The sequence below is a fragment of the Eubalaena glacialis genome, chromosome X, assembly GCF_028564815.1.
Source record: "Eubalaena glacialis isolate mEubGla1 chromosome X, mEubGla1.1.hap2.+ XY, whole genome shotgun sequence".
NCBI lineage: Eukaryota > Metazoa > Chordata > Mammalia > Artiodactyla > Balaenidae > Eubalaena > Eubalaena glacialis.
The window spans coordinates 123575867-123602292 of record NC_083736.1 but is presented as its reverse complement, the minus strand read 5'-3'; the positions used below and the strand labels follow the sequence as shown (position 1 = coordinate 123602292).

General features: G+C 43.2%; 1 protein-coding gene across 3 annotated transcripts in view; it reads left to right on the top strand.

Annotated features, from left to right (window-relative positions):
- Positions 1-204: 204 nt before the first annotated feature.
- The window catches only part of ARHGEF6 (Rac/Cdc42 guanine nucleotide exchange factor 6), a 116772-nt gene continuing 90550 nt past the window's right edge, over positions 205-26426 (top strand). For 2 of the 3 annotated variants that reach the window (XM_061177902.1, XM_061177901.1), the window contains exon 1: positions 11358-11441. Coding sequence is in view for 1 of the 3 variants with exons in the window: in XM_061177903.1 (XP_061033886.1) it covers positions 220-384; positions 1536-1619 (249 nt within the window). In the remaining 2 variants the exon portion in view is untranslated. Of the gene's footprint in view, positions 385-1535; positions 1620-11357; positions 11442-26426 lie in introns of those variants that run through there. The other variant, XM_061177903.1, reaches the window with a different exon arrangement.

Sequence of the window (26426 nt, the reverse complement as noted above, 5' to 3'; positions counted from 1 at the left end):
CATTCTATTTCCACATCGTTGAGTGTGAGCTCTGTGGTTTTCAAATCCCATAATTGGAGTGGCTTCCACCATTGTCTAAGAAAAGTTCTTTTAGAGCTTTGCGCTGCAAGCACGAGAAGAGAACTCATAAAAAGGAAGACAACAGCAGATGCAATCGCGGATGTGGCTTAGTCCTTGCAGCTGCCCCAGAGAGCTGTTCGGAGTGTACAGTCCTCAGTAATGAATCCAGAAGAACGCATCGTGACATGGCTTATATCTTTGGGAGTATTAGATTCCCCCAAAAAGACCATCTGTGATCCGGAGGAGTTCTTGAAGTCCTCGCTGAAAAATGGGGTAGTGCTATGCAAACTGATCAACAGACTTAGGCCTGGCTCTATAGAAAAGGTAAGGGAAATTTGCAGTATCTTTGGGGTTGCTTACCACCAGAGAGCAGCAATAATGTCACTCTGGAGATTTTCGATTGCCTGGGTCACGGGACGCTCCTACTTTAACCTCTTTCTAAGACTTCGACTTTCTTTCTGTTTTTGTAGTTGGAAAATGAAATGTTATCCTTTAGTAATTGGCCACCGAAGATTAGTACAGTAAAAACCTGTTACACCGCTGGTGCCAGGGACAAGGAGCTTGCTCTGTCATAGAGATGCATGTTATACCTCCCGGTGTACCGAGGACATGTTTTGAACTTGGGGTACATATGAGTCTGAGGAAAAATGGGATGATTAATAACAGATACAGATGGTGCTTATTGACGGTATGACTAAATTCAGTGTAGATTTTCTTCACAAAGAAATAAAATATCCATTGAAAGAAAGAAAGGCTATTTAGCAACCTGGAGAAATAATCCAAAATGTTACAACACGTTCTGTTAAAACAATGGAAACCAAATATATGTTTCAAATGCAACGTGTGTTCAAAGTGAAACTAACCTTACTCTCTTTTAAAAATCCAAAATTGTGAATGTTGGAAACCCATGGTCACAAGGATGTGATTAAAAAAGTGGGCACTTTAAGTAAGTTTAAAGGTGGAGCCCTACTATTATTTTCTTAAGGTCAGCAGGGAATGTGATGTTGAGTACAGTTCTTTTGCTTATAATTTCTCAAACTTGAAAAACAGTGATAAAATGGTGGGAAAATGTTGAGAAATGTGATCAAATGTAGAGAACAGTGAAGGGGAAAATACACTTTTTAATAAATTATCATGAGGAGGACGGAGGGTGGTAATAGGTTGAAAGCAGGAACCAGGATCAAAAAACTTTCAGGGTCTCTCTAATTTGCTATCACTACGCTTTGGCAGAAAGCATGAGAAAAAGTTTGTAAGTAGAGACGGCTTGGGACTAAGGGTTTGGTGACATCTGAAACAAGACCGACCGTTTAGATTTTTGCATCGCTTCCTTCAGTGGTTAATTTCTCTTCCTGGATTGACAGCAACGTTGGCCCCGCCTTAAAAAGCCTACCTTATCTACTTATCAGTGAATGATGCAATGATGTGACCCGCATGTGATGACAATCTCCAAGTGACATTTGACTGTGTTTCCCTAGTACTGTCTGGAGCCCCAAACTGAAGCTGACTGCACCAACAACATCAATGACTTCCTGAAAGGATGTGCAGCCCTTCAAGTGGAGGTAAGCCCACCCAGGTTGCCTTCCTCGTGGTCATCGTTTTTCACTCTGCTAATGAAGATGGTGTTGTAGTAAAAGTACTTGGTTTATTTTCACTGTGAAACAGAGGAAGCATTTTATGGAAACCATGGTTAAGATCGGTGGTCCCCAGTCGTGGCTTGCTAGTTTGTCTTTTCCAGAAACCAATTCCAAAACAAAACAAAATAAAAATTCAAAATATGTACCTTCTGGACTTCCCTGGTGGTCCAGTTGTTGAGACTCTGCACTTCCCCTGCAGGGAGAAAGGGTTCGATCCTTGGTCAGGGAACTAAGATCCTGCATGCCACCAAAAAACAAAAGAAAATAAAAAGAAAAAAAGAGCAAAATATGGTACCTTTTATCCTACTGTATAGCACAGAGAACTATATTCCATATCCTGTGATTAAACCAAATGGAAAAGAATATAAAAAAGAATGTATGTATATGTATAACTGAATCACTTTGCTGTACAGCAGAAATTAACACAACATTGTAAAGCAACTATACTTCAATTAAAAACAAAACAAAAAACAAAACCAAAATATGGTACCTTTAAAAAACAGCACCCAAGCCCTGAAAGCAGGCTTCCGGTGCCAGAGCTTGTATGGTGTGAGTCCCTACTTAAGTGGAGCCCAAAGCAGGCCACTGGCTGCTGCAGAGGGTTACTGTAATCCCCCTGAGTTGGGAAGACTGGAAAGCTTATTGTCACTTTTTCCCACTAACACTTTAGAACAGAGGCCTTGAAAGAACCTGGCCCTGAGGTAGAAATTGTAAATTAAATTACGTTGCGTTCTTTTATGTTATGTGGATCCTTACAGTAAGTATAGGGGGTGTTGCTGAAAAGGAGGTGATACTTTCGCCTGTGTGTCAAATTATTTAATGTCTCTGTGCCTCAGTGTTTCTATCTGTAAAATGGACACAATAATAGCTACCTTATGGGGTTGTGGTAAGGCTCAAATGAGATACTGCATAATAATTTAGAGCTAAGACCTCCAACCTCCAAAGATCTATGAAGTAATGTATGTAGAGTGCTCAGCACAGGATCAAGGACATAAGAAGTGTAGATGTGCATTAGTAGTATTACTTGTGGAGAAGTATTAGTAGTGGTTTGAGCCTGGATTCGGACATTAGACTGCTCAGGTTCAAATCTCAGTTTTCTCCCACTAGTAGGTTTATGACGTTGGGCGTGTTACTTTACTATGCCTCTCTGCCTCAGTCTCCCCACCTGTAAAATGGGAAGAATAGCAGCTCCTGTCTCATAGGATTGGTGTGAGATTTCAATGAATTTGTGTCCCAGAAGAGTGCGTGGTACATAGTAAGTCTTCTCCAAGTGTTAGCTATTAGTAGTAGTAGTACAAGTACCTTTGCCCCAGATAAACTTTGCTTCCTTCACAATTTTTCCTAAAGTTAGCCATAGCATCAAGCTATGCTTGTCTCTGAATATTTTATTCCAGATTTCCCTATTGCCAAATTTTAGCACTCTGTGTGTGTGTGTGTGTGCGCATGAGCACATGAGTGTGTATGGCTTTTGAGGTAGGTGTAACCTACTCTATATCCCTTATGGAATCATGTCTGCTATGAGCAGATCATGGTATTTTCTTTTTTATTTGATAAATAAAAACATGGTGAGGTTGCCAGTGATTTATGCACTCTGAAGCTGCCAGAAGGTATACCGAGCTTCTTTGTGGTTCTAAGAATACTAGATGATACAGAAACACCTCCTGGGGGACTTCCCAGGTGGCGCAGTGGTTAAGAATCCGCCTGCCAATGCAAGGGACACGGGTTCGAGCCCTGGTCCTGGAAGATCCCACATGCCGTGGAGAAACTAAGCCCGTGTGCCACAACTACTGATTCTGCGCTCTAGAGCCCGCGAGCCACAACTACTGAGCCCATGAGCCACAACTACTGAAGCCCGTGCTCCGCAACAAGAGAAGCCATTGCAATGAGAAGCCCGCGCACTGCAACGAAGAGTAGCCCCCGCTCGCTGCAACTAGAGAAAGCCCGTGCATAGCAACGAAGACCCAAAGCAGTCAAAAATAAATAAATAAATTTAAAAAAAAAAAGGAACACCTCCTGGGTCTGGCATTGTTGGAGAATGAGTCATTTCACATAAGTGGATTCTTCTGATACCTAATGCTTACTCCATTAATTTTTAGCCACTTTGGATACAAATCTTTCTAAAAAAGTATAACATAATTTTCATTTCTTACATGAAAGGCACCAGGCATATTTTGATTTCTTTTTGATAATTCAGACTGGCCTGAGCATCAGATGACTATTGTAAGGAGGCAATATCTGGCATCATGGTTAAGCACATACCTTCTCTAGTTTGACAGACTTGTGTCAGAGTCTTGGCTCTGACTGTGTGACTCTGGGAAAAGTAACTTGGCCTCTTTCTGCTCCAGTTTCCTCATCTGTGTAATGGAGACATTAGTAATATCTACTGCATAGGATTGTTTTAAAGATCAAATAAAATAATGCACTTAAGACACACTTCATATGTCACTGCACATAAGACACGCATGATAGCTGCTCACACTGTTATTACTAGGTAGTGTTGTACACAAAATTATGCCTGTAAAAAAAAAAAAAGCAAAATTATGTCTGTAAGGGGTGTATAGCAGCCATACCAAGGCACTCCTAGAACCCTGAGGGAAGCCTAATAAAATCAGCACATAAGGAATGAGACTGAAAGCCAAGCTGGGGTGTACCCATGCAGCCAAGAATACTGACCATCCAGTCTCAAGCTCCCAAGTAGCTAGGGAGACAGACCTCAACATAAATATTTGCAAACTTAAACAAATTAATTACTTTAAAATTGAATATATTTGACATACAACATGGTGTAAATTTAAGGTGTACGCTGTGTTACTTTGATAGATTTATATATTGTAATATGACTGCCGTTGTAGCTCACATCACCTAAGTATAGTACAATATTGTTCTCTGTGTTCACTACAGCGGACATTAGAGCACTACGGCATATGCTACTCGTTGCAAGTTGGTACCCTTAAACAGCGTCACTTTTCATACCTTACCCCCACCCCTTGGTAACCACCATTTGACTCTCTGTTTTTTTTATGTTTGACTTTTTTAGATTCCACATATAATGAGACCATACAGTATTTTTCTTTCTCTGTCTGACTTATCTCACTTAGCATAATGTCCTCCAGGTCTGTCCCTGTTGTCGCAAATGGCAGAATATCCTCCTTTCTCATGGCTGAATAACAGTCCATTGTGTGTATATGCCACATCTTTTTTTATCCATTCACCCATTGATGGTCATTTAGATTGTTTCCGTATCTTGTCACTTTAGATAGAGTATCTCTCAGACAGTGCCTAGTATAGGGCATGCTGAATACTTTTTTGTTGATGCTATAAAACTGTTAATGTATGAAAAGCAAGAAGAGCAGGGCTTGATTATTGCCAAGAACACACTATTATTTATATAAAAAAAGAGTGGCAGCTTGAAATGGTCAACTTGGAAATGTAGAAAAATGAAGCTGGAGATGCAGCAGAACACTGACAATTGCTGCCTTCTGACCCTCTGGGTGGCCAGTTGGCCTCTGCAAGTGACCTCCATCTTTGTGTTCTCATATGGCTACAGTGTCCTAGGGTCTCTAGGGGATCACACAGCTAGCAACTGGTCAGGGAAGTCTGCTGAGACACCTGGGAGACAAAGGTATCTCTGAAGCACCTCCCAGACTTTGATAGTGTCTCTCTCTCTCTCTCTCTTTTTTTCTAATATTTCCTCTTTTTCTTTTTTTTAAATTTAATTTAATTTTTTAAAATTATTTTTTATTGAATGAAAAATCCTTTAGATTCTATAGTGCTTTACAATTTTCAAAAGTTTCACACACATGATTTCATATAATCCCATAATAACCCCTTTTTTTCCCCTTTACCCCTATATAGCCCCTCCTACCTTCCCTCTCCCCACAGGCAACCACTGGTTTGTTCTCTGTATCTGTGAGTCTGCTTTTTTTGGGTTTTATTCACTAGTTTGTTGTATTTTTTAGATTCCACATATAAGTGATATCATACAGTATTTGTCTTTCTCTGTCTGACTTATTTCACTTAGCATAATGCCAAGTCCATCCATGTTGCTGCAAATGGCAAAATTTTCATCTTTTTTATGGCTGAGTGGTATTCCATTGTGTGTGTGTGTGTGTGTGTGTGTGTGTGTATAATATATCACATATTCTTTATCCATTCATCTGTTGATGGACACTTAGGTTGCTTCCATACCTTGGCAATTGTAAACAATGCTGCTATGAACATTGGGGTGCATGTATCTTTTCGAATTCGTGTTTTTGCTTTTTTTGGTTATATACCCAGGAGTGGAATTGCTGGGTCACATGGTAGTTCTGTTTTTAGAGAAACCTCCATACTGTTTTCTACATTTCTACAAACCTACAAACCTAATATACAAACCTACAAACCTAACATACACCTAATATACAAACCTACAAACCTAATCTACAAACCTAATATATAATGTTTTCTACATTTCTACAAAACTCTATTTTTGAGAAACCTCCATACTGTTTTCCACAGTGACTGCACCAATTTATTTATTTATTTGTTTATTTATTTGTTTATTTATTTTAAATTTATTTATTGGCTGCATTGGGTCTTTGTTGCTGCACACGGGCTTTACTTGCGGCGAGCGGGGGCTACTCTTTGTTGTGGTGCGCGGGTTTCTCATTGTGGTGGCTTCTCTTGTTGTGGAGCACAGGCTCTAGGGCACGTGGACTTCAGTAGTTGTGGCACGCAGGCTCAGTAGTTGTGGCGCACAGGCTTAGTTGCTCCGCGGCATGTGGGATCTTCCCAGACCGGGGCTCGAACCTGTGTCCCCTGCATTGGCAGGCGGATTCTTAACCACTGCACCATCAGGGAAGCCCTGCACCAATTTATATTCCCACCAACAGTGTAGGAGGGTTCCCTTTTCTCCACATCCTCCCCAACATTTGTTATCTGTGTTCTTTTTCATGATAGCCATTCTGACAGGTGTGAGGTGATATCTCATTATGGTTTTGATTTGCATTTCCCTGATGATTAGCACGATGTTGAGCATCTTTTCATGTGCCTGTTGGCCATCTGCATTTCCTCTTTGGAAAAATGTCTATTCAGGTCTTCTGCCTATTTTTTAATTTGGTTGTCTGTTTTTTCGATGTTGAGTTGTATGAGCTGTTTATATATGTTGGATATTAACTCCTTATTGGTCATATCATTTGCAAATATTTTCTCCCATTCAGTAGGTTGTCTTTTCTTTTTGTCAATGGTTTCCTTTGCTGTACAAAAGCTTTTAAGTTTGATTAGGTCCCATTTGTTTATTTTTGTTTTTATTTCCTTTGCTTTAGTAGATGGATCCAAAAAAATATTGCTGTGATTTATGTCCAAGAATGTTCTGCCTATGTTTTCCTCTAGGAGTGTTATAGTATCCAACCTTTAATCCATTTTGAGTTTATTTTTGTGTATGGTGTTAGAGAATGTGCTAATTTCATTCTTTTACAAGTAGCTGTCCAGTTTTCCCAGCACCACTTATTGAAGAGACTGTCTTTTCTCCATTGTATATTCTTGCTGCCTTTGTCATTGATTAATTGACCATAAGTGTGTGGGTTTATTTCTGGGCTCTCTATTCTGTTACATTGATCAATGCGTCTGTTTTTGTGCTAGTACCATACTCTTTTGATTACTGTAGCTTTGTAGTATAGTCTGAAGTCAGGGAGCATAATTCCTCCAGCTCTGTTCTTCTTTCTCAAGATTTTTTTGGCTATTTGGGGTCTTTTGTGTTTCCACACAAATTTCAAAATTATTTGTTCTAGTTCTGTGAAAAATGCCATTGGTATTTTGATGATAGTATCTTTTGAAACACGAAGTTTTAAAATTTTGATGAAGTCAAATTCATATTTTTTTCTTTTGTTGCTTGTGTTTTGGGTAACATAGCTAAGAAACCATTGCCTGGTGCAAGGTCATGAAGATTTACTCCTACATTTTCGTCTAAGAGTGTTCAAGTTTTCGCTCTTACATTTAGTTCTTTGATCCATTTTGAGTTAGTTTTTGTGTATGGTGTGAGATAGGTGTCCAAATTCATTCTTTTACATGTGGATATCCAGTTGTCTCAACACCATTTGTTGAAAAGACTATTCTTTCCCCCACTGAATTGCTTAATGTAGCTGTGTAGTAAGTTTTCAAATCAGAAAGCATGAGCCCTCCAACGTTGTTCTTCATTTTCAAAATAATTTTGGCTATTCTGGATCCCTTGTGTGCCCATATAGATTTTAGGATAAGTCTGTCCATTTCTGCAAAAAAGCCAGCTGGAATTTTAATAAGGATGGTGTTCAGTCTGTATATTACTTTGGGGAATATTGCCATCTGAACAATATTAAGTCTTCTGATCCATAAACACAGGATGTCTTTCCGTTGATTTAGGTCTTTAAAATTTCATTCAACAATGTTTTGTAATTTTCAGTGTACACGCCTTATACCTCCTTGGTCCAATTTATTCCAAAGTATTTTATTCCTTTTGATACTACTACAAATAGAATTTTTTTCTTAATTTCATATTTGGGTTGTTCATTGCAAGTGCATAGAAATACAGTTGATTTTTGTATATTGATCTTGTGTCCTTCAACTTTAACTTGGTCATTAGTTCTAATAGTTTATTGGATTCCGTGTGGTTTTCTTGTACAAGATCATGTCATCTGTGCACAGAGATACTTTTGCTTCTTCCTTTCCAATCTGGATGCCTTTTATTTCATTTTCTTGACTAATATGCCTGGCTGAAACCTTCTATACAGTGTTGAATGGAAGTGATGAGAGTGGACACCCTAGTCTTGTTTTTGATCTTAGGGGGAAGCTTTCAATCTTTCACCATTAAGTATCATGATAGTTGTGGGTTTTCAATGCTCTTTATCAGGTTGAAGGTGTTCCCTTCTATTCCTAGGTTTTGAGTGTTTTTATCACGAAAGGGTGCCAGATTTTGTCAAATGCTTTTTCTGCATCTGTTAAGATGACCACTGATTTTGTCCTTTATTATACTGATATGTTGTATTACACTGATTAATTTTCGTCTGTTAAATCAATCTTGCATTCCTGGGATAAATACCAATGGATCATGTTGTACATGCACATAGAGAATTGTGCGCATCTGTCATTATTCTTGACGCATCTTTCTTCATAGAAATGGAATTACTGTGTGAAAATTTGATACTCTCAAATTCCTCTACAAAAATGCTGAAGTTATACTCTTATCAATAGTGTAGAAAGTGCCCTCTTCTTCATGTCCCTGGTGGCCCTGGATATTATTTATCTTCAATGTTTGCTAAAACGTTGGGTGAAAATGGTATTTCATTTATTGCTATAATTTGACTTTCATGATTCCTAGTGAGTTTGGATATCTCTCATGCCTTTATAGTTCATTTGTATTTCCTTTTCTGCAAACCAAATACATCTTTCTTATTTATTTACAGAATGGAGAGGGCAGGGAGGACACTCAGGCCTCAAGAGAAAATCTTCCAGAACATATGGAAGAATCCTCATATCTAGGTAGAGTGTCGCTAATGTGACCAGGAAGCCCCTTGACGACACTGTCCTAGCAATGCTAGTTTTGTCTTTGTTCTGCCTTTGAACTTGGCGGGAATCAGGGACAGATACAGTTCTTGCGATCATTTGAGAGTGGCCAGGGTGCTACCTCTCTGACTGCATGGTCCTGGCTACAGCCCCAGGAAGGACTGGTCTGTCTCAGCTCTAGTCCTCTGGTTTTCCTTTCCGCCAGCCTTTCTCCCTGCCTCATCCTCAACAGGTACTTCCTCTTTGTCACCTGCCACCCTTATGACCCGCACATTGCCAGGGATACCCTACCATCTCCTATTCTGCTCCTGGGCCAACCCTACTTTGTAAAAAAGATGTTTTGTTCATGAAGGATATCGTTGAATGTATACGAGGCTCAGTTAGTGCTTCTGTCTCTCTTTCTCCCTCCTTCTCTCTTTCTCTCTCATCAGCTGGTATCAGTATGGCTTTTTCTCTGCCCCCACCTGCTCACTGCCTCCTCTCTCCGTGAGTCACCCCATCTGCCTTGTCACTGGAACAGCAGGGGCGCCCTCCCCAAAGTGGGGCCTGTGGGATGGACGATCTGCCATTTCCCAGGGGCTGCTCTGATCATGAGTCAAGGCAAAATCTCCCGTAAGAGAGCTCCGGCTCTAGGAGAGCAAAGCCTCCCTGGAGCCAAGTGCCTGGAGTGAGGCAGAAGGCCAGCCAACTAAGCAGTAGCTGCAGTGGGTAGCAGCAGACCTTCCTTCAGACCCTGAACCTGCCACCTTCTTTCGGAGAAGTCCCAGTCCCCTTCCCTCGGCCTCGGTTGACTCATCTGTAAAACGAAGAGACTGGAGTAGTGATTGGTAATGTCTCACTGTTGGACACTGTTTTTAACTGGCCCGTTTCCATCACTTTCCGCTGGGGACATCTTTGTATATTTAGCCGCTCAATTTGAGCTAGTGGGAAGACTAAAGAGGATTTTGTAAGTTGTTGGTCTTTTTTTTTTTTTCTTTCTGTTGAGCCAATCTGACACTCCTACTGGAATTGCCGTGAGTTACCATCAAATGACACCCATGACTCTGGCCATCCTAATCTACCGACTGCATTGTATTTCTGTAAAAATTGGACTTCAAGTAAGGTTGGAAATATTTCCCATCTATCACGAACCTTTTCATTCTCTATCAAAGAGACGATCTGATGTGGGGCCTGTTATCCGAGAGTCCGGGAAGGGCAGCCAGGACAGCTGGGGGAAAGGAGGGATGTGGAGGGCCGCTGGAGAGCGCTTCCTTGCTGGGGTGTCTCAGCGGCTCACCATAGAGCTTGGGGGGTCCGAGCTGCGTCGGGGGCTGGAGGAGGAAGCGGGCCACCAGGCAGGGCTGCTCTGTGAGGCCGGGATTCCCACCCGAGGCTCTGGCAGAGGCCCGCTGCAGGCCAGGCGGCGGCAGCCCGGGGCTCGGGGCCGAACCGGGCGGCAGCAGCATGCGCAGTGTGGCCGCCGCCGCTGCTCCGCGGTTTCTGCTGCTGCCACGGCTACCCGGGCGGCGGCGGCGGCGGCGGCTGCTGCTCTACCCTGCGCCGCTGTCACTTCCAGTTCCTACTTCGGCGATCCAGGTCCGGGTCACTGCTTCCACGCCGCTGGCCCGGTCCCTCCAGGCCGCTCTCCCTCCCGGGCTCTGGGCTCCGGGCTGGAGGGGGCCAGCGAGGTACTGAGAGCAGGGTCCGGAGCGGCCGCGAAGGCGGCTTCCCAGGGCAGCCGCTGCCCGCCCGCCGCCGCCCCTCGCGCCCTCCACCGGCTCGCCGCCAGCGCACCCAGCGGGGCGCGTCTCCCGCACCCAGCTTTCCGCCCTCCCAGCGGCCCCGCCGCTCTGGAAACCAGAACTTGAGGGCAAGACTCTGGCTTCCCTTTATATTAAAAAAAGGGGGAGGGACATTAAAAAAAAAAATCCCCGGACTGGAGAGGTTGCGGGCGCTGCACGGAGTTTGGAGACGGGCGCCCCCTCCTCGCCCGCGTCCAGGAGCAAAGTTGCAGCCGCCCCTCCCCGCCCCGGCGAGCCGAGCCCAGCTCTCCAGTTTCGCCCTGGTGGCGGCCGCTCTCGGGGCAGGGTCCCAGCTCCGGCCGTGTGGAACGGTTCCCGCAGCCTTGGCACGGGCTCGGCCGCCCGCTTGCCGGCCCCGTGACTCGGGAGGGCGAGCGGCTTCCCGGAGGCGGCGGCGGCGCGGCTGGACCGAGAGAGCAACCGGAGGACCAGCGGGCAGCGGCCGAGCCAGGTGACCTGCCCCGGGGCGAGGGGGTCAGGGGAAGGGAAGCGCGCGAGGGCCTGGGGTGGGGGCGAAGGACCCCGGTTGGAGAGGAGCCGCCCTTCCTCCCCGGGCCGTGGCCGCGGGGTCCGTCCTCCGCCAGGGCCTCGCGGGGCTCTGAGCTCCGGGGTGCGGGGAGCGGGGGCGGGGGCCGCGGGCGGAGAGCTGGGACGCGCCAAACTTAGGGGCGAGTTGTCCGGCTCTGGCTGCGAGCTTTGCATCAGACCGGATTCCTTCTTTCCCCCGGAACCAGGGCGGGAGTCAACAGTACTATTTTTTTGATACTAACTTGACCTCCCCCCACCCCCCAACCCCCGGCATCTGTACATTTGGGGATATTTTCGGTGTTGAGTACACAGGTCTGTCGCAGGAATGGTCTGTGGATGGGGAAAGTCCTGTATCTCCAAGGTGTTCAACGTGCCTGTGGTTAATTTCGAGTGTTCATTTTCCAGTCATTTAGGAACCCAACAGGTATGTGAGCGATTTCGTTTCTTAGCTCTAGAGTGGAGAGCCCTTAAGTTTATCTCTGTCTCTTCAAGAATCTTATATTTTTATTTTTGGTTTGATATTGTTTTTGGATCTAGGGGTGACTCACATGATTTTTTTTTTCTTTTCTTAATGCGTAGTGGGAGTAAAAATAGAGTCCTAAGGGAATATATTTTTCTATGCAACTATGTATATTTTTGTCAAGAAAAGCTTCACATAAACCAAAAACCATTACAGAATAGGAGACAACTTTTAAGGCAAGATTCTAAGGTCCAAACTGCTTTTCTAACTTATATTTGCCTGGGAACCCCACAATTTGTCCTTGAACTTCCTGTCTTAATTTTTGACATTGACCATGGTAAGAGGAGCTCGGATGACATCATTTGCTCGAGCCACAGTTCTGGTGTTCCGTGACTGAGAGCGCCTGTCTCCAAAACGTAAGGCCTGGGCTTGCCCTTGTACTTCAGCTGAGGCATTTCCAAGGATTTCTCTTAAGCAAAGTATTATGCTACATGCCAAGCAGTGCTGCAGTCTCTTCTTACATAAGCGAGCTTCAGGCTGGTGGAGTCTCTGCATGCACTTGGAGCAGTTAATATCAGAGAGTTCTCAGTCTTGGGGAGGGAGGGTGGTGGTTGGTGATTGGAGTTTGGAAAAAAGTAAATTTCCAGTCTTGCCTTTCTTTGCTGCTTCAATTTTTGCAAAGCTTTCTATTTATCTTATCTGAAACTCACTGTGCCCCTGTAAAGGCGGTAGGAGAGATGGCATTACTTTCATTGGCCAGAGAAACAGAAAAGTTTAGTGAAGCAAAGTCATACAGCTGACGGGTGGTATCATCAAAACTCTCACCTGAATCTCCTGCTCTCAGCCCAGGATTCTGTTTTGTTTGTTTGTTTTTACGAAAACATGACATTTTATACAAAAGTGTTTCATTTGGCACATTTCATGGGTGGTATGTCTTCCAAGCTATTAATTTTTTCTATTCTTTTTGCCAACTCACATGGCTAGCGCTGTTCTTAGGAGTGAGGACAGGGGCAAAGCTTTCCAAAGGAGGGTCTGTGGTTTGTATTTACCTACAGTCTGCCGCCCCTCCGTTCACCTTCGGGGGTAGCAGGTGCTGAACAGAGTGAGTGACCAGGGCCCAGAAATGTTCGACATTCGTTTGACATCACTAGCCCAAGTATAATATTACTTCAGTCTTTACAAAGAAACTCATTCAGGAGGAGAAATTGGAGAGTGTGAGTTTTGTTCGTTAACAGCAATCTGGTCATCACTGGAACTTAGACACGAAGGAGGAAAAGGGGTTGAGTACCTACCATTTCTCAAGCACCTACTATGTTCTAGGTACTGTGCTAGGTGCTTTAAGTATATTATTTTATTTAATCCTCACAACAATCCTGGGAGGGAGGGGATATTGTTCCCATTATACTGAGGTTTGGGGATGATCCAGACAAATGCCACACACTGCCAGTGCAAAATGGAGCCAGAATGTAATCGTTGATGTACCTTACTTCAGAACTTGTTCCCTTTGCTACGTGCCAGGCTGTCCCCCCAGAGGAGCTATTGATAAATACAGGAATGCCTAACCTTGGTTTGCACACATGGCTGCACATTAGAGCCACCTGGGGTGTTTTTAAAAAATAACAAATGTTGGGGTCTCCCCACACTGAGCTTTTGGGTTAATTGGTCTGCAGTGAGACCCAGGCCTTGGTATTTCTTGTTCTTTTTTTTAATGTTTAAACGAATTTTATATTGCCATATAGCATGAATTCAGGAAACTGCACAAATCCTAAGTAGAGTTTGATGAATCCTTACAAATTGAACACATCTGTATAGTCAGCACACCGATTAAGAAACACACCATCATCAGCATTCAAAAGCCACGTGCCTTGTGCCCCTTCCCAGTCACTACCCCTCACCAGTGGGCACCACTGCCCTGACTTCTAAGACAATAGATTCCTTTTTTTTCTGTCTTGTACTTTATATGAGTGGAATCATATAGTATGTATCTGTTTGTATAAGATTTCTCTCACTCAGGGTAATATTTGTACGAGTTCCCCATGTCATTCTTTCTTTTTTATTGCTAGTAGTATTCCACCACGTGGATGTCCCCTATTTTGTTTATCCATTCACCTGTTGATGGACATCTGGGTTGTTTCCAGTTTGGAGTTGCTATGAACAATGCTACTATGAATATCCCTGCGCATGTCTTCTGGTGCGCATTTCTGCTGGGTTTATACATAGGAATGGAACTGCTGGGCCACAGGGTGTGTATATGTTTGGCTTGAGTAAGTGCTGCCCCAAAGTTTTCTGAAGTTATTATTTGGTTTTGAAAGCTCCCCAAGTGATTCTAATGTGCAGCCAGAGTCGAGAACTATTTCCCTGGTTTATCTAGAGTTCAGCCATCTAGCAACCTCTAGTGTCTGCCACCAAGCTGAGAACCTCTTCAGCCTCGGATTGTCTAGGAAATCTTCTCTGCTGGATTGGGCAGTTAGCATCCATTTTCCCATAATCCCTTGTGCCCAGCTACCTTTTCGCTACCTGCCGCTCTCACCATGGTAATCTGTGGACACATTTCCGTCTCTACTAGCCTTGGAGCTTCTCAAAGGCAGGAACCAGAACTTGATCATATAACGCCAGCAATCAGTATAGAATGTGGCACATAGCAGGTGCTCAGTAAATGTTTATTAAATGAATGATTGCTAGAATGACTGAATGGTCGGGGAAGCTCTGGGCTGCAAAAGAGATGCCCCACCTTTGTCCTTAGACTTGTGCACTTTTATTCCTAGGAGACTGCCTCAGACCCTCACTCAGAGCCTAATTACTTTTATTTATTGAAGCCTGTTGGAATTATGGGTAATCTGGTTGCTCATCCCCAAACTGGTTAGAAATAGCAAATTAGATTAAATGAGATAAGGTATGTGGAAGCGCTTTGTAAACTGGAAAACAGCATTTAAATAGAAAGTTGTGATAAAGGGAGAAGAGAGAAGTTGCTCTAGATTAGACTTGCTGGCGATAGCAGAATGAGTCTGTATCTATGTGTAACATGGAAGCAATGAAATCAGCAGGAGACAAAAACTATAAAAAGCAGACTGCCAAACATAACCATCAGGGCCTTTTTGGTGTGGGATCAGGCAACCCAACACATGCTGTGTGGTCTAGTGGCCAGAATTTGTAACTTTCTCTGCCTTGGTCTGGGTCTGATTCCCGGTCAGGGAACCTTTGTTCTTGAGAAGTAGTACAGTAGTACAGTGGCTAAGAGCTTGAGCCTTGGACTTGAACTAACCTGAAGTAGTCACTTATTAGGTATATGCTAATTTCCTTGGTGGTAGTGGTAGGTAATATTAGGTATATATTACTTTATTATTATTAGGTATATGCTAATTAGATATATGCCACCTCTTAGCATTAAATGAGAGAAGGCAAGTAAAGCACTTAGCACCAGTGCCTAGCACTGAGTAAACGCTCAATAAAAGCTAGTTCCTAATTGGAATTTTAATGTATCCCAGTAGACTAGTGTTCACAAATGATAACATTGCATTATCAAAAAAAAGTTCACTTTTTTGTTGACAGTTACGTTAGGCAAACTCCGTTTAAGAAGTGAGTTGTGCTTTATAGAAAGACTTCCTTTAGGAATCTTAACATTAAAAAACCTTGGATACAGGAGAAGGTAAACTGTGGGCTCTGGGGAATGATGGCTTCTCCAGGGGTCCTGAGGTTTTACACTAGTTACATTGAGAATTTATATATATAAAATGTAAATATATATATTTTAAACTTTTGGCTGCGCCATGCGGCTTGCGGGATCTTAGTTCCCCGACCAGGGATCGAACCGGGGCCCTTGGCAGTGAAAGCACGGAGTCCTAACCACTGGACCGCCAGGGAATTCCCACATTGAGAATTTAGACGGGGATGAAACTTAAACCAGGAAAAAAAAAATCCAGCCATTTTGTTTCTCAGGTCTGTGCTTTATTTGGCAAAGATCGCTTGTTTTTGGAAAAACGTTTTTGGAAAATAAAGTCAAAGGTTAAAATCCCCACATATTTTCTAATTCTTAACATCTCTCTTCTGAAGACAAAATAAAGTTGACCGTTTCTGGGAATTTTAGATGAAGAGTGGTGGCGGGCTTGACCTCTGTTCTCATGGTGAACAGCAGAAATGTTCATCCTGTCAACATTATTAACCTCTTTCACTCACTAATTGAAGTGTTTTTTTTTTCTTTTTCTAGACTTGAAATTCTCAGTGCCTCACTTCATAGAAAATAATTTGAATTTAGATTAGAGGGTGTTGAAATGTGTTTAAAATTATTTGTAGGTCATATTTACTGTGTTTACATATTTTATTTGGAAGACTGCATAAAGGCAGTTTAAATTTCAGTGATGTTATAGCCCAGTGATATCCATGGGACACAGACTGGAACCTGTGACTCTAATTTCTGACAATGTATGTGTAATCTTAAGAGTTTCATGAACTGGTTATAAGAGTTCCTGTTAAGTCTCCAGCTTAATGTCTTGCTGTAGTTCTCAGTGCTTAGTGTGGCCAATTTTTAAGTGCTGAGAAGAATTTGTATATGGTTGCCTTTATAACAACTCAGGATAAGAAATATGTTTGGGGATCCAGTTCTAAAGAGGAACTGGAGAAGACAAAGCGACTGAATTCTTCCGAGACTATGAATTATTCAGTTGTTAACCACAGTAACTTCTTTAGCTACCATTTTGTGTGCTAATAATAGAAACGGTTTGGACGGATTCCTCTTGGAATTGAAAAATCAGGAAAGCCTTTCACTCTTTTCTAGTCTATGCATAAACTAGGAGAATGTGTAAAAAGGATATTTTCAGTTTCTCTTGTTTACCTGGATGAAATGGTTGGTGTGTCTTTTAAAACAAATGCATTTGTTTTATAATTACGATAGCTTGAAATTTAAAAATCCACCCCAGAGCAAGATGCTTCTTGTTTTAGTTGAATTAAACAATTCAACAAATGGTTTTTTGTTTTTGGTTATGACTGACAAAAACTTTCCCCCTTGCTCCCAGGAAATAAGTAATAAACCTGTTGATTTGGGCATAGTTGAGGGGAGAAAATAAAAATCAATTGCCTCTGTACAAAAACAAAACAAAAAGAAACAAACAAAAAAAACCCACGATATGTAATACTTAAAAGGGAAAAATATAGTTTCTGAATTGGATTGAATGTATGCTGATAATACCAAAAGGAAGGCATTTTATTACAAAATTTGATCAATTGAATCTTCCTGATGGGAGATGTCAAAGTTATCTTGTTTTAAATCTAACTCAACTCTAATTTGTTTTTTAAAATTAAATTTATTTATTTATTTATTTATTTTTGGCTGTGTTGGGTCTTCGTTGCTGCGCGCGGGCTTTCTCTAGTTGCGGCGAGCGGGGGCTACTCTTCGTTGCGGTGCGCGGGCTTCTCATTGCGGTGGCTTCTCTCATTGCGGAGCACGGGCTCTAGGCACGCGGGCTTCAGTATTGCAGCACGTGGGCTCAGTAGTTGTGGCTCACAGGCTCCAGAGCGCAGGCTCAGTAGTCGTGGCGCACGCACGGGCTTAGTTGGTCCGCGGCATGTGGGATCTTCCCGGACCAGGGATCGAACCTGTGTCCCCTGCACTGGCAGGCAGATTCTTAGCCATTGCACCACCAGGGAAGCCCCTTTAATTTGGTTTTAATGTTGATTCTAATCCAGGCTGTTTCTGGGGGCAACAGAGCACAATACAGCCCTTTATTCAAATCACGCAATCTTGGCCACTCTCCCCTACTCCAGCCCCATTCTAATTTGGTCACATGTTATCACTCAGGCGACCCCCGAGGATCAATCTGAGAGGTGAAGATATTGCCAGCACAGCATAAGGTATGCAGAGCCATTGGTGATGACCTTGGGGTTAGTACCAAAAGGAAGTACAAGGTCTGGCCTTTGAATTGCAAATGAAGAAGAGTGAGGGCACTTGCCTATTGCTTAGGACCTTTGCTTACCTATGTTTTTAGAGGAAGCGTATGTCCACTCAGTCCAGAAGCTGCTCCATATCTGCATTTCAACCTTGGCATTGCCACTTCCTCTGTTGTCATCTGGAAGATAGACTTACAACACCAGACATCTGTCTAATTAGCTCCCCGCTTTGTCATCCCCTGGCAAACTGGACCCTTCCACACAGAGGGGTGTGTGGGTTCAGAGCTGTGGATCAGCCCAGATGACATAATAGTCACATGTCATTTTTATTGACTTCTTGGCAGAAGATTTACCTTCCTAACTTAGTTCTGCTTAGAGAAAGAGAGTAAAATCCCAGCTTTATACTTTCTTGGGGACTTGAATATTATTACAGAGATCAGACATGTCAGTTGAGGGATTGAATAGGGCAATAGGGAAGAGAAGGAATTAAATTAAGGTGGGAGGAAATGCAGCAGTTTGCAAAGCAGTGAGTGAAAGTGTTATAAGGACTTCTCACCCTAGACAATAACATACAGGTTTCCTTATGCTTTGGAAGCACATGGATATTACTTTAAGAGGCATCTCGAAGGGGTCAAGCTCTTAACAGCTTTTATGAAGAGCCCGGCCTGTGAAGCAGGTCTCAACACTGAGGAACATTCTGTCTTGTAATTTGTCTGTTCTTCATGGCTAGGTTTCCAGCAAACTGGGGCTACTTACCAATAATTCCTGAGAAATGTTTGCAAACCAAGAGAATGCGGTATTTTACTAACAAAAGAAATTTAGCCACTTCTTTGGAGAAATGTGTGTTGTGATAGTGTAAATCAGCATTTTTACTGTAAAATGACCAGTTTGCATTCTTTGATGATATGCTGGTATTTGGGAATGGATTGGGGAAAATCCTGATTGGGGATTAAAAAATCATCTTCAAGCAAAGAGAACAGAATGAACAACAATGTTTGACAGTTGGTATACCTGTGGGTGATTTTATTTGCTAGATTTTATATGGCATCCTTTTTATTTCTTATCTTAAAACACATTTATGTATTAGTGCCTGGCATATACCAGGTGTTCAGTAAATATTTGTTGAATGGGTAATGAGTGGATGAATTTTTAAAAATTTATTTTAGATAGATTGAATATCTAACAGTCTATATGTAGATTATCAACAGCTGACTTTATTCATAGAAATGACTCTTTAGTGGATGAAAATAAGGCTAAAACGAAAGCCGGGTCCTTCCTAATACAGTATTACTCAGTTTCTTTATGTCAAGCAGGAGCAACTGTTTCATGTTTTTAAAAGTTAAAAAAAAAAAAAAAAAGAAAATGAAAGGTATGAGAGATTAGGTGCCACAATGTCATTTGGAAGACCTTCTCTGCCTTTCCAGTGCTCACGTCACTTCTTATTCCTTATGTTACCCAAACTCTCTCGATTTCACTGGGCTGTCCACATGTGAGATTTGCACATCCAGGACTCCGTAACTTTGATTCTCCCAAGTGAGCCCAGGTAGTAACTTCACTTCCTTTGGGTGAGGTAAATGCTTTGTCAGCATTCTTCGCTTCTCTCAATCATATTCTTCAAAAAGAAGCATCTATCTTCCCAAGTGATGGAAAATATATGAGCCCTGATTTATCAAGTTCTACCGGGAAAAAATTACCTTCTCCCTGTCTTTCCTTCTGGGGAAGGTATGACCAAAGGACAGGTGTTTCTGGTGGAAGAAATAGCTGCTTAAGTTTGTGGTTGAAAGGAAAGAGGAATAGTCAGCAAGTGCTTGTGCACCGTCTACATGGTGAGTGCTGAGAATTGTGGGAAAAGGCAGCATGTGTATGGGAAATAGTGGAGTTTCACAGCGTGTAGAAGTGGATGGCTAGGTAGCCAAGCTTCCAGAATCTAGAGCATAATACAGAGTTGCGAGAAAGAGAAGCCCTTTGTGTACTGAGGTGTAGTGTTGGGGGAAGACCCCGTGGAGGAGAGTGATGGAGGATGGGCTCCTAAGGACCGCTAGGATTCAGATGGTTGAGGGAACTTTTTCATAAGGAGAAGTGTGCATAGCAGAGAGAGGCACAGTGAAGGAAGCAAAAGATTCTGGGGCATACGAGGAGGTGATGATGAGAAACAATGGGCTTGCTAGGTGTGGGACCAGCTTGAGAAGGACTTTGAATGCTGGCTCGAAGAGCGTGGACTTGACCTTGTAGGCAGTTATAGGCTGGGTTACCTTAGGCTGAGAGACGTGGATTTTAACTGAAAGCACCATTCCTGATGGCTTGGCTCTCTGAGCTCCCGAACACCCACCTTCCTGTGTTTGGATGGTTTCCTAGGCACAGATCCTGTTTGGGGTCAGGTGGAGGAAAATTAATTAGTTAATTAATTAATTAGTTAATTAATTGGTTGATTGATGTCTGTTAGGCATTGATGGGCATCTCTGAAAAGGGCAGACTTGAAAAAGTGACTCACATAGAGACGTAAGCAAAGTGCGCCAAAAGTCTTTGCCAAATGAATGGTTGAAGGTGATCTTGAAAGAAAGTAGGAGAAACTTTGGCACAGCATCCTTCCCACCCGGATTAGCTGGTGGAAGAGGGACTTCAGGTGTGTGATTTGTATTCTTGCCAATTGCCTATCACCTCTTCTTACTTCTCATGGGTTACTTTGCCGTGTTTTGCCACATCCCACTGTGCCCTGCTGGGACTCAGAGCCTCTTTTAGAGCAAGGGATGAACAGGTGAATGTGGCTCTTAGTGGCTGTCATTTAAGCTATTTTACAATAAACAGTTAAAAAAAAAAAAAAAGATAGCCCAGCCCAGCCAGACAGTAAAATCTCACAGTTCTTTCCAGTGTCCCTTCTCTATAGTGCTCACATCATGGTGCTTTGGGAGGAGATTTAAAAGGAACCTGTACTACCTGGGACAGGCCAGTAATCGCATTGGCAGACGAGTTAATGAAATCCACCACCATGGAGTTTGAAGCATCTTTGGTCACGTCATGGTCACAGGGCTTCAGTTTGCAGACGAGCACAGGTGTATATTATTTTAGATAACAGATGTTTCCTGAAAAGTCACATGGAAATGGATTTTTTTTTTCTTCCTTAATGATATTTCTTTTTGCCTTTACTGTAATTTCGGCAATGCCTTTTCCTCAATTATAATTAATCACCAATTGGCGAGAGCTTCTAAACTTTCATTAACTCATCAAACATTTATCGAGCGCCTACTATGTGACAGGCACTCTTCTAGACGTTGAGGATCCAGCCGTGAAAAAGGTTGGAAAGAACTGGCTTCATGGGGCTTACATTCTAGGCGCAATTTATATTTAAGTTTCTCTGACAGTCCATCCCGTCAAGCCACCAATGAATGACTATTTATTGAGTGTCTCATGTGTTGAATGCTGGACCAGGGCTGGGGGGCCCTTTGCACTGCAAAGAGTTGGCTTTCCAATGGGAAAGCCAGGGCTAATCTTAACCCTCACAGAATAAATAGAGAATATTATAGTGGTAGGTGATTGAGAGTGCATGTGTGCAGCATCTACCTAGACTGCAAGGCTGTAGCTGTTCAGAAGAAAGAGAGGTGAGGGTGAGTTGGTGGAGGACTTTAAGGAAGGCAGCGGATGAGACTGCTGGAGGAGGGGCTTCTGTGTCCATTGCCCTCCTCCCTCCCTCAGCTTTGGGTGGGGCTCATTTAACACCAGTCTCTCCTGTGCATGGAATTTGTCCCGAAGCAGCTGCTTCTGCTAGGTTCTCGGGCTCCAACCCTAAATCATAGGAGGCTCCTAGGAAAACAGGGGCTGCAGGAACCCTATCTTCACAGGAGCGTCTCCTCCTTAACCGCCTGGACGGTTAAACAGGCAGGAGCTGTTGGCTCTTACACTTTCTGAGCTTATTTTCATGGTCTTCACACGTGTCGCTGGATTCATCACGGGGAGTTCCAAAATAAATAGTACTCAGAGTGCCTAGGGTATTTTTTTCTTTTTAATTCCTCCTTTTTAAATTCATCCTTCACGTGAAAGGACAAGGAAGAAATATAAAGGATGAGGATGTTGATCTGGGACCCCACGTTCAGGCACTCTTCAGTATAAAAATGGATTATTTTCCAAATATTTGTTTCTAAGTTATTGTTAGGAACACAGAACACATTTTCCCATAGAAACAAGGTGCTACGTGGTGATTCTGTTTTCTGGCTGGCCCACAGCGGCTAGTTTAATAACTAATGTGGCTGAACTATGGATGTCATAGAGACTAAGTGGCGCAGGTGACACTATGTCCCCGGGAAAATGTGTTCCTCATTCCAGTTTGCACAACTAAGAAGTAAGTCCCCTTCTCCGACGCGGTGGTGGCTTGGGGCTTGGGAAGGACACCCCCAGCTCTGGCGCACAGACGCTCCAGCAGCTGGGGCATCACCCATCTGCCCGCATCCCTCAAAACTGGCAGCCAGTGTGGCTCTAGTGACAGAGGCACAGGAGGCGGGGCAGGGGGAGGGCCACAGCGGCCGGCGGGTTCTAAGCCTCTGGCTTCCCACCCTTGGCTTGGCAAACGCTATTGACAAGAGAGATTTCATCTTTCCCTTTCCTTCATGCCTACTCTCTTTTCGGTGAGATTATCCAAAGCCAGTTGTTCTTTCTCTTTTTAATCCTGGGACCATCCCCACCAAGATGCCTGTATCATTCCTCATTCATTCGCCACTTTCCTCAACACTTGCTACTCAACTGAAGATAGATCTCTGTTGTGGAGAAAGAGGTTCTTGCCCTAGGTGAGTGCTAACAAGGAAGAGTGGCGATCATAAGGTGGGATACGTTGATGTCGGTGATGCTGAGGAAGCCTCCCGGAGTGGATTTGGGGACTTCTCGATGAGGTGTGAGCAGTGACAATTACGCTCAGACCTTTGCTCCTATTACAGGAGCTCTGTGGAGCTGGACTTCCTAGCTCTGGATGAGATGAGGTCCAAGTCATCTAGAAGCCCGTATTAGTTATCTAAAGTGACTCTATATAAATCCACAGAGACAAAAGGACATAGATGGTCAAAGCTGTTCACAATTGCAATCCGAGTCCCACGAGGCAGTGGTGGCAAGATAAAGCCAGAATTTATAAATAGGCCATTTTAAAAATGACATTTTGAAAAAATCAACTATAAACAGGTAATAATTATGTTAGGCCGTGATACCCCAGACTCCCTTTGCTTTGATTCTGTATTATCCGACAAATTTCTAATTGTAATTTGGCTTACTATGTAGATTTCTCTATTGGGAGAGAGTGATCTGGCCCATAAAATGGGAGTATCCAATCCTCTTCATGGCTCATTTTTTTTTTTAATTAGTAAATTGGCATTTTGGCTTATGCATTGGCCTTTTGTGAACGTGGTTAATATGAGTCCATTTTCAAAAGCCTTGAGAACTGAAGGCCAGATTCTGGACCTTGGAGACCCAGCCAAAATGCTGCCTTTGGGAGCCCCTATTCAGATGATGGACCAGCAGGCCTTTTCCTGCGCTCCTTTGGTCAAAGACATCTCTCACTGTCCTGATGGGAAACAGAGCCACAAAGAAAGTAGTGTTGCTTTCCTTAAGTCCTCACAACTGCTCGGCAGTGACAAATCTGGGATTGGAGTCAAAGTCTCCTGACCCTCACATCAGGGCTCTTTTCAGTATACTGATGTTATTGCAACTACATGCATAAGTCAGATCTTGTTCCCTAAATTTCTGAAATGGAGAGAAAGGAAGGAAATAAGAGAGAAGTAGAGAGCAGGGTTTGCTCCATATCAAATTGGAACAGTTATTATTTAAAACCAGGCAGGGTACAAATGCCATCCACTGTATTCTAGTAAGTGGAATACCAGTGGCGAATTGAGTCCAGCTTCTGAGCTGAGAGCATTATTTGTTGCTGACTTGGTGACTGCTTTTAGTAGGAGCTGAGTGGAAGCATCCCAGGTCGTGTCCACAGAGCCAGGAGCACTGCCACCCAGTGAAATATGACTAAGCAGCTCAGATTTGCTTGCTCTGTCGCACGACGTAATGACATTTCCTCCCAAGTTCAGGGGTTAACAGAGGCAGCGTGCTCAGCTGTGAGGATAAGAGAATGTGACTCAAGACGGGCTAAGTTAATTTAAGATCTTATTCCGTAAGAAAAAGGAAGAGATGGAATGTTCCTGAAATATTTGGAATTTTTTTAAAAACTGGGCCGAAACATAAGCTATGTCCATGTGGTCCCACTGAATCACTTGCTTTGCAGTTGATTAGACTTTAATAGTTGAGTGATGGAGCCTATTGCGATCACTTCAAACCCTAAATTAACTTTAAATGAAGTTCACTGAGTGGTACTGAAGCCACATGACATTAGAGGCATCACAGGCATCACCCATCACTAGGCATCTGAACTAACATGCGGTATGGCTTCTTCTCTTAACAAGGATGTGGCTGGGGTCGTGACTGGTTACCTCAGGTGCTGAGAGCATGATGCCGAGGAATGGTTTCACTTGGTCCTATAACCATGGGCTGGATGCCGCCCTCCCCCTGCACCCCCCCAGCTAACACCTCACTTATGTGGACGATGGAACCAGATGAACAAATAGAAGTAACTCAGGGCAGCCCTAACCCCCTTCTGGCAAACATGACCAGGTGCCTGCTGGGTCAGGGCTGCCCCTTGAAATGAGAAAGACAGCACATGAGTTAGGCAAAGCCCCTGGGGAGACAGGGGCTTTCTCATATAGGCCATTTTCTCTTTGTCACAATTAGTTGAATTAAGTCATCTTAGAGGTTGTAACAAACTTGCTGCATATGGTACAGATGCTGCAAGGGATTTCATATCGACAGCAGCAAGGGATTTCTTTCTCATCTTTTTCATGTCTCATGAAAACATAAAGTATGCATACAGGGCTAAAATGCCTCTTGGAGCACTTTCTTGTGTATTTTTATTGGTTCCATCACTTTCTTGCTTTGTGACTTAACTACTTACTCTGAGTCACTGTTTACTTATCTATAAAATGGGGGAAATAGTTGTACCCACATTACAGGCTTGCTTGGAGAATCAAGGGCAATGAAGACTCCAAGCATGGTGTCAGCATGTAGCGCATAGCAAGGGCTCGGTAAGTCAGGAAATCGTAGCTGTAAGGTTACCAAGTGGCTGGGGGGAGTGTCTTCTCCTGTGCTTCCTTGCTTTTCTCAGTTTAGGGAAAATGTCATAAAATAGCATACATGTTGAAACTGAAAACTCCTCCAAAAAGGATCTATTTGTAAAGCCATATAAATATTAACTTCTGTGCAGCTTATACTGGCAGATCCCCAACGGTTCAGAATTAACACCTGGTGTTTAGTGGATGGAAAATAGGTTTTGCTGTCATTGTGGATCTCCAAAATGGAAAAATGTGGGGATACGTTTAAAAATGAAATGCCTTGTCTGATTTCAGCTGCCGATGTAGGATTAGACCTTAGGCTGGCTCTATGTAAATACTTAAAAAAAAAATCTTGAATGAACTTTAATCCTTGTCTCTCCTATTGCTTACCCAACGTAAAGTAAATGTTTTTTTGTCGTTGTTATACTTGAACCTTGCCTCATCCCACTGCAGGCGTGGGACCTTGAAACCATCGAGCTGTAGTCTAAGAAGCAATCCTTTCTTTCCTGTCTGCTTCACAGTAGTGGTAAATGGAGGGAGGGAATCCTGCTGTTCATCTGACCTTCACAGATCCAACTGGAACTAAGCAGCTAATTTCTGCACCAAAATAGGAATCAAGAAAGTTCAGCTAATCTGGGACTCAGTTTCATACCAGAGACACTGAACAGGCGAGTGAGGCTTGCACAGAGTATAGGGAGATGAGTGTCATCGGGACTTTGTATTGTGAAATCGCCTAACGGCGTCAAAGTACAAATTTGCATTACCTTTTAACCATCCCACTGCTTTGCAGATAGAAAAGGGGAATTGGTTCTCCATTTTGCACATATAAATGATTGGGATTAGGCCTAGGCAAGTGGCTTGTATTGGAATCTACTTCTCTTTGCTCTCCCCGCACCCACTCCATGCTGGGGGAATCTCCCTTGCTTTTTCCCAGTTGGGTGCCAGTGCCCTTAGTTTTTCTCCACATCGTCGTCTCTAAACTTGGTCTCACACCTCTCGTTTCCACTAAGATGTAAAAGACTGATAACAGCTGAAAGTATTGCACTCCCTCCAAATAATATTTCCGTTTTAGTAGGTGACCAATCTCAAGTGCATGGAAGAAAGGTCTGGGGTGGAATGTTCGGTACCGTTCCATGTGAGGCTTGTGAGGGTGCAGTGCTATAGAGGGCGTTCATGGTTCTATCTAACCTTCCATCTGCTTGGAAATCATAACCCTCAGGCATTGCCTTCTCTGCTAGTCCCGAGAGGCCTCTTCCAACTTCTTCCTATGTAGTTCCGAGTGCTTCAGAACAGCATCTGTGGGTAAATTCTAGTGTACTGAGGTTTTCTAGAAAGGGAACTGTGTATAGTGCAGGCAACTTCCCTCAAGTAGACACAGTGCCTCTTGTTGATGCACGTTTCATTTTCTGATCAGTTTATTTGTTCTCAGATTCAGCCAAGT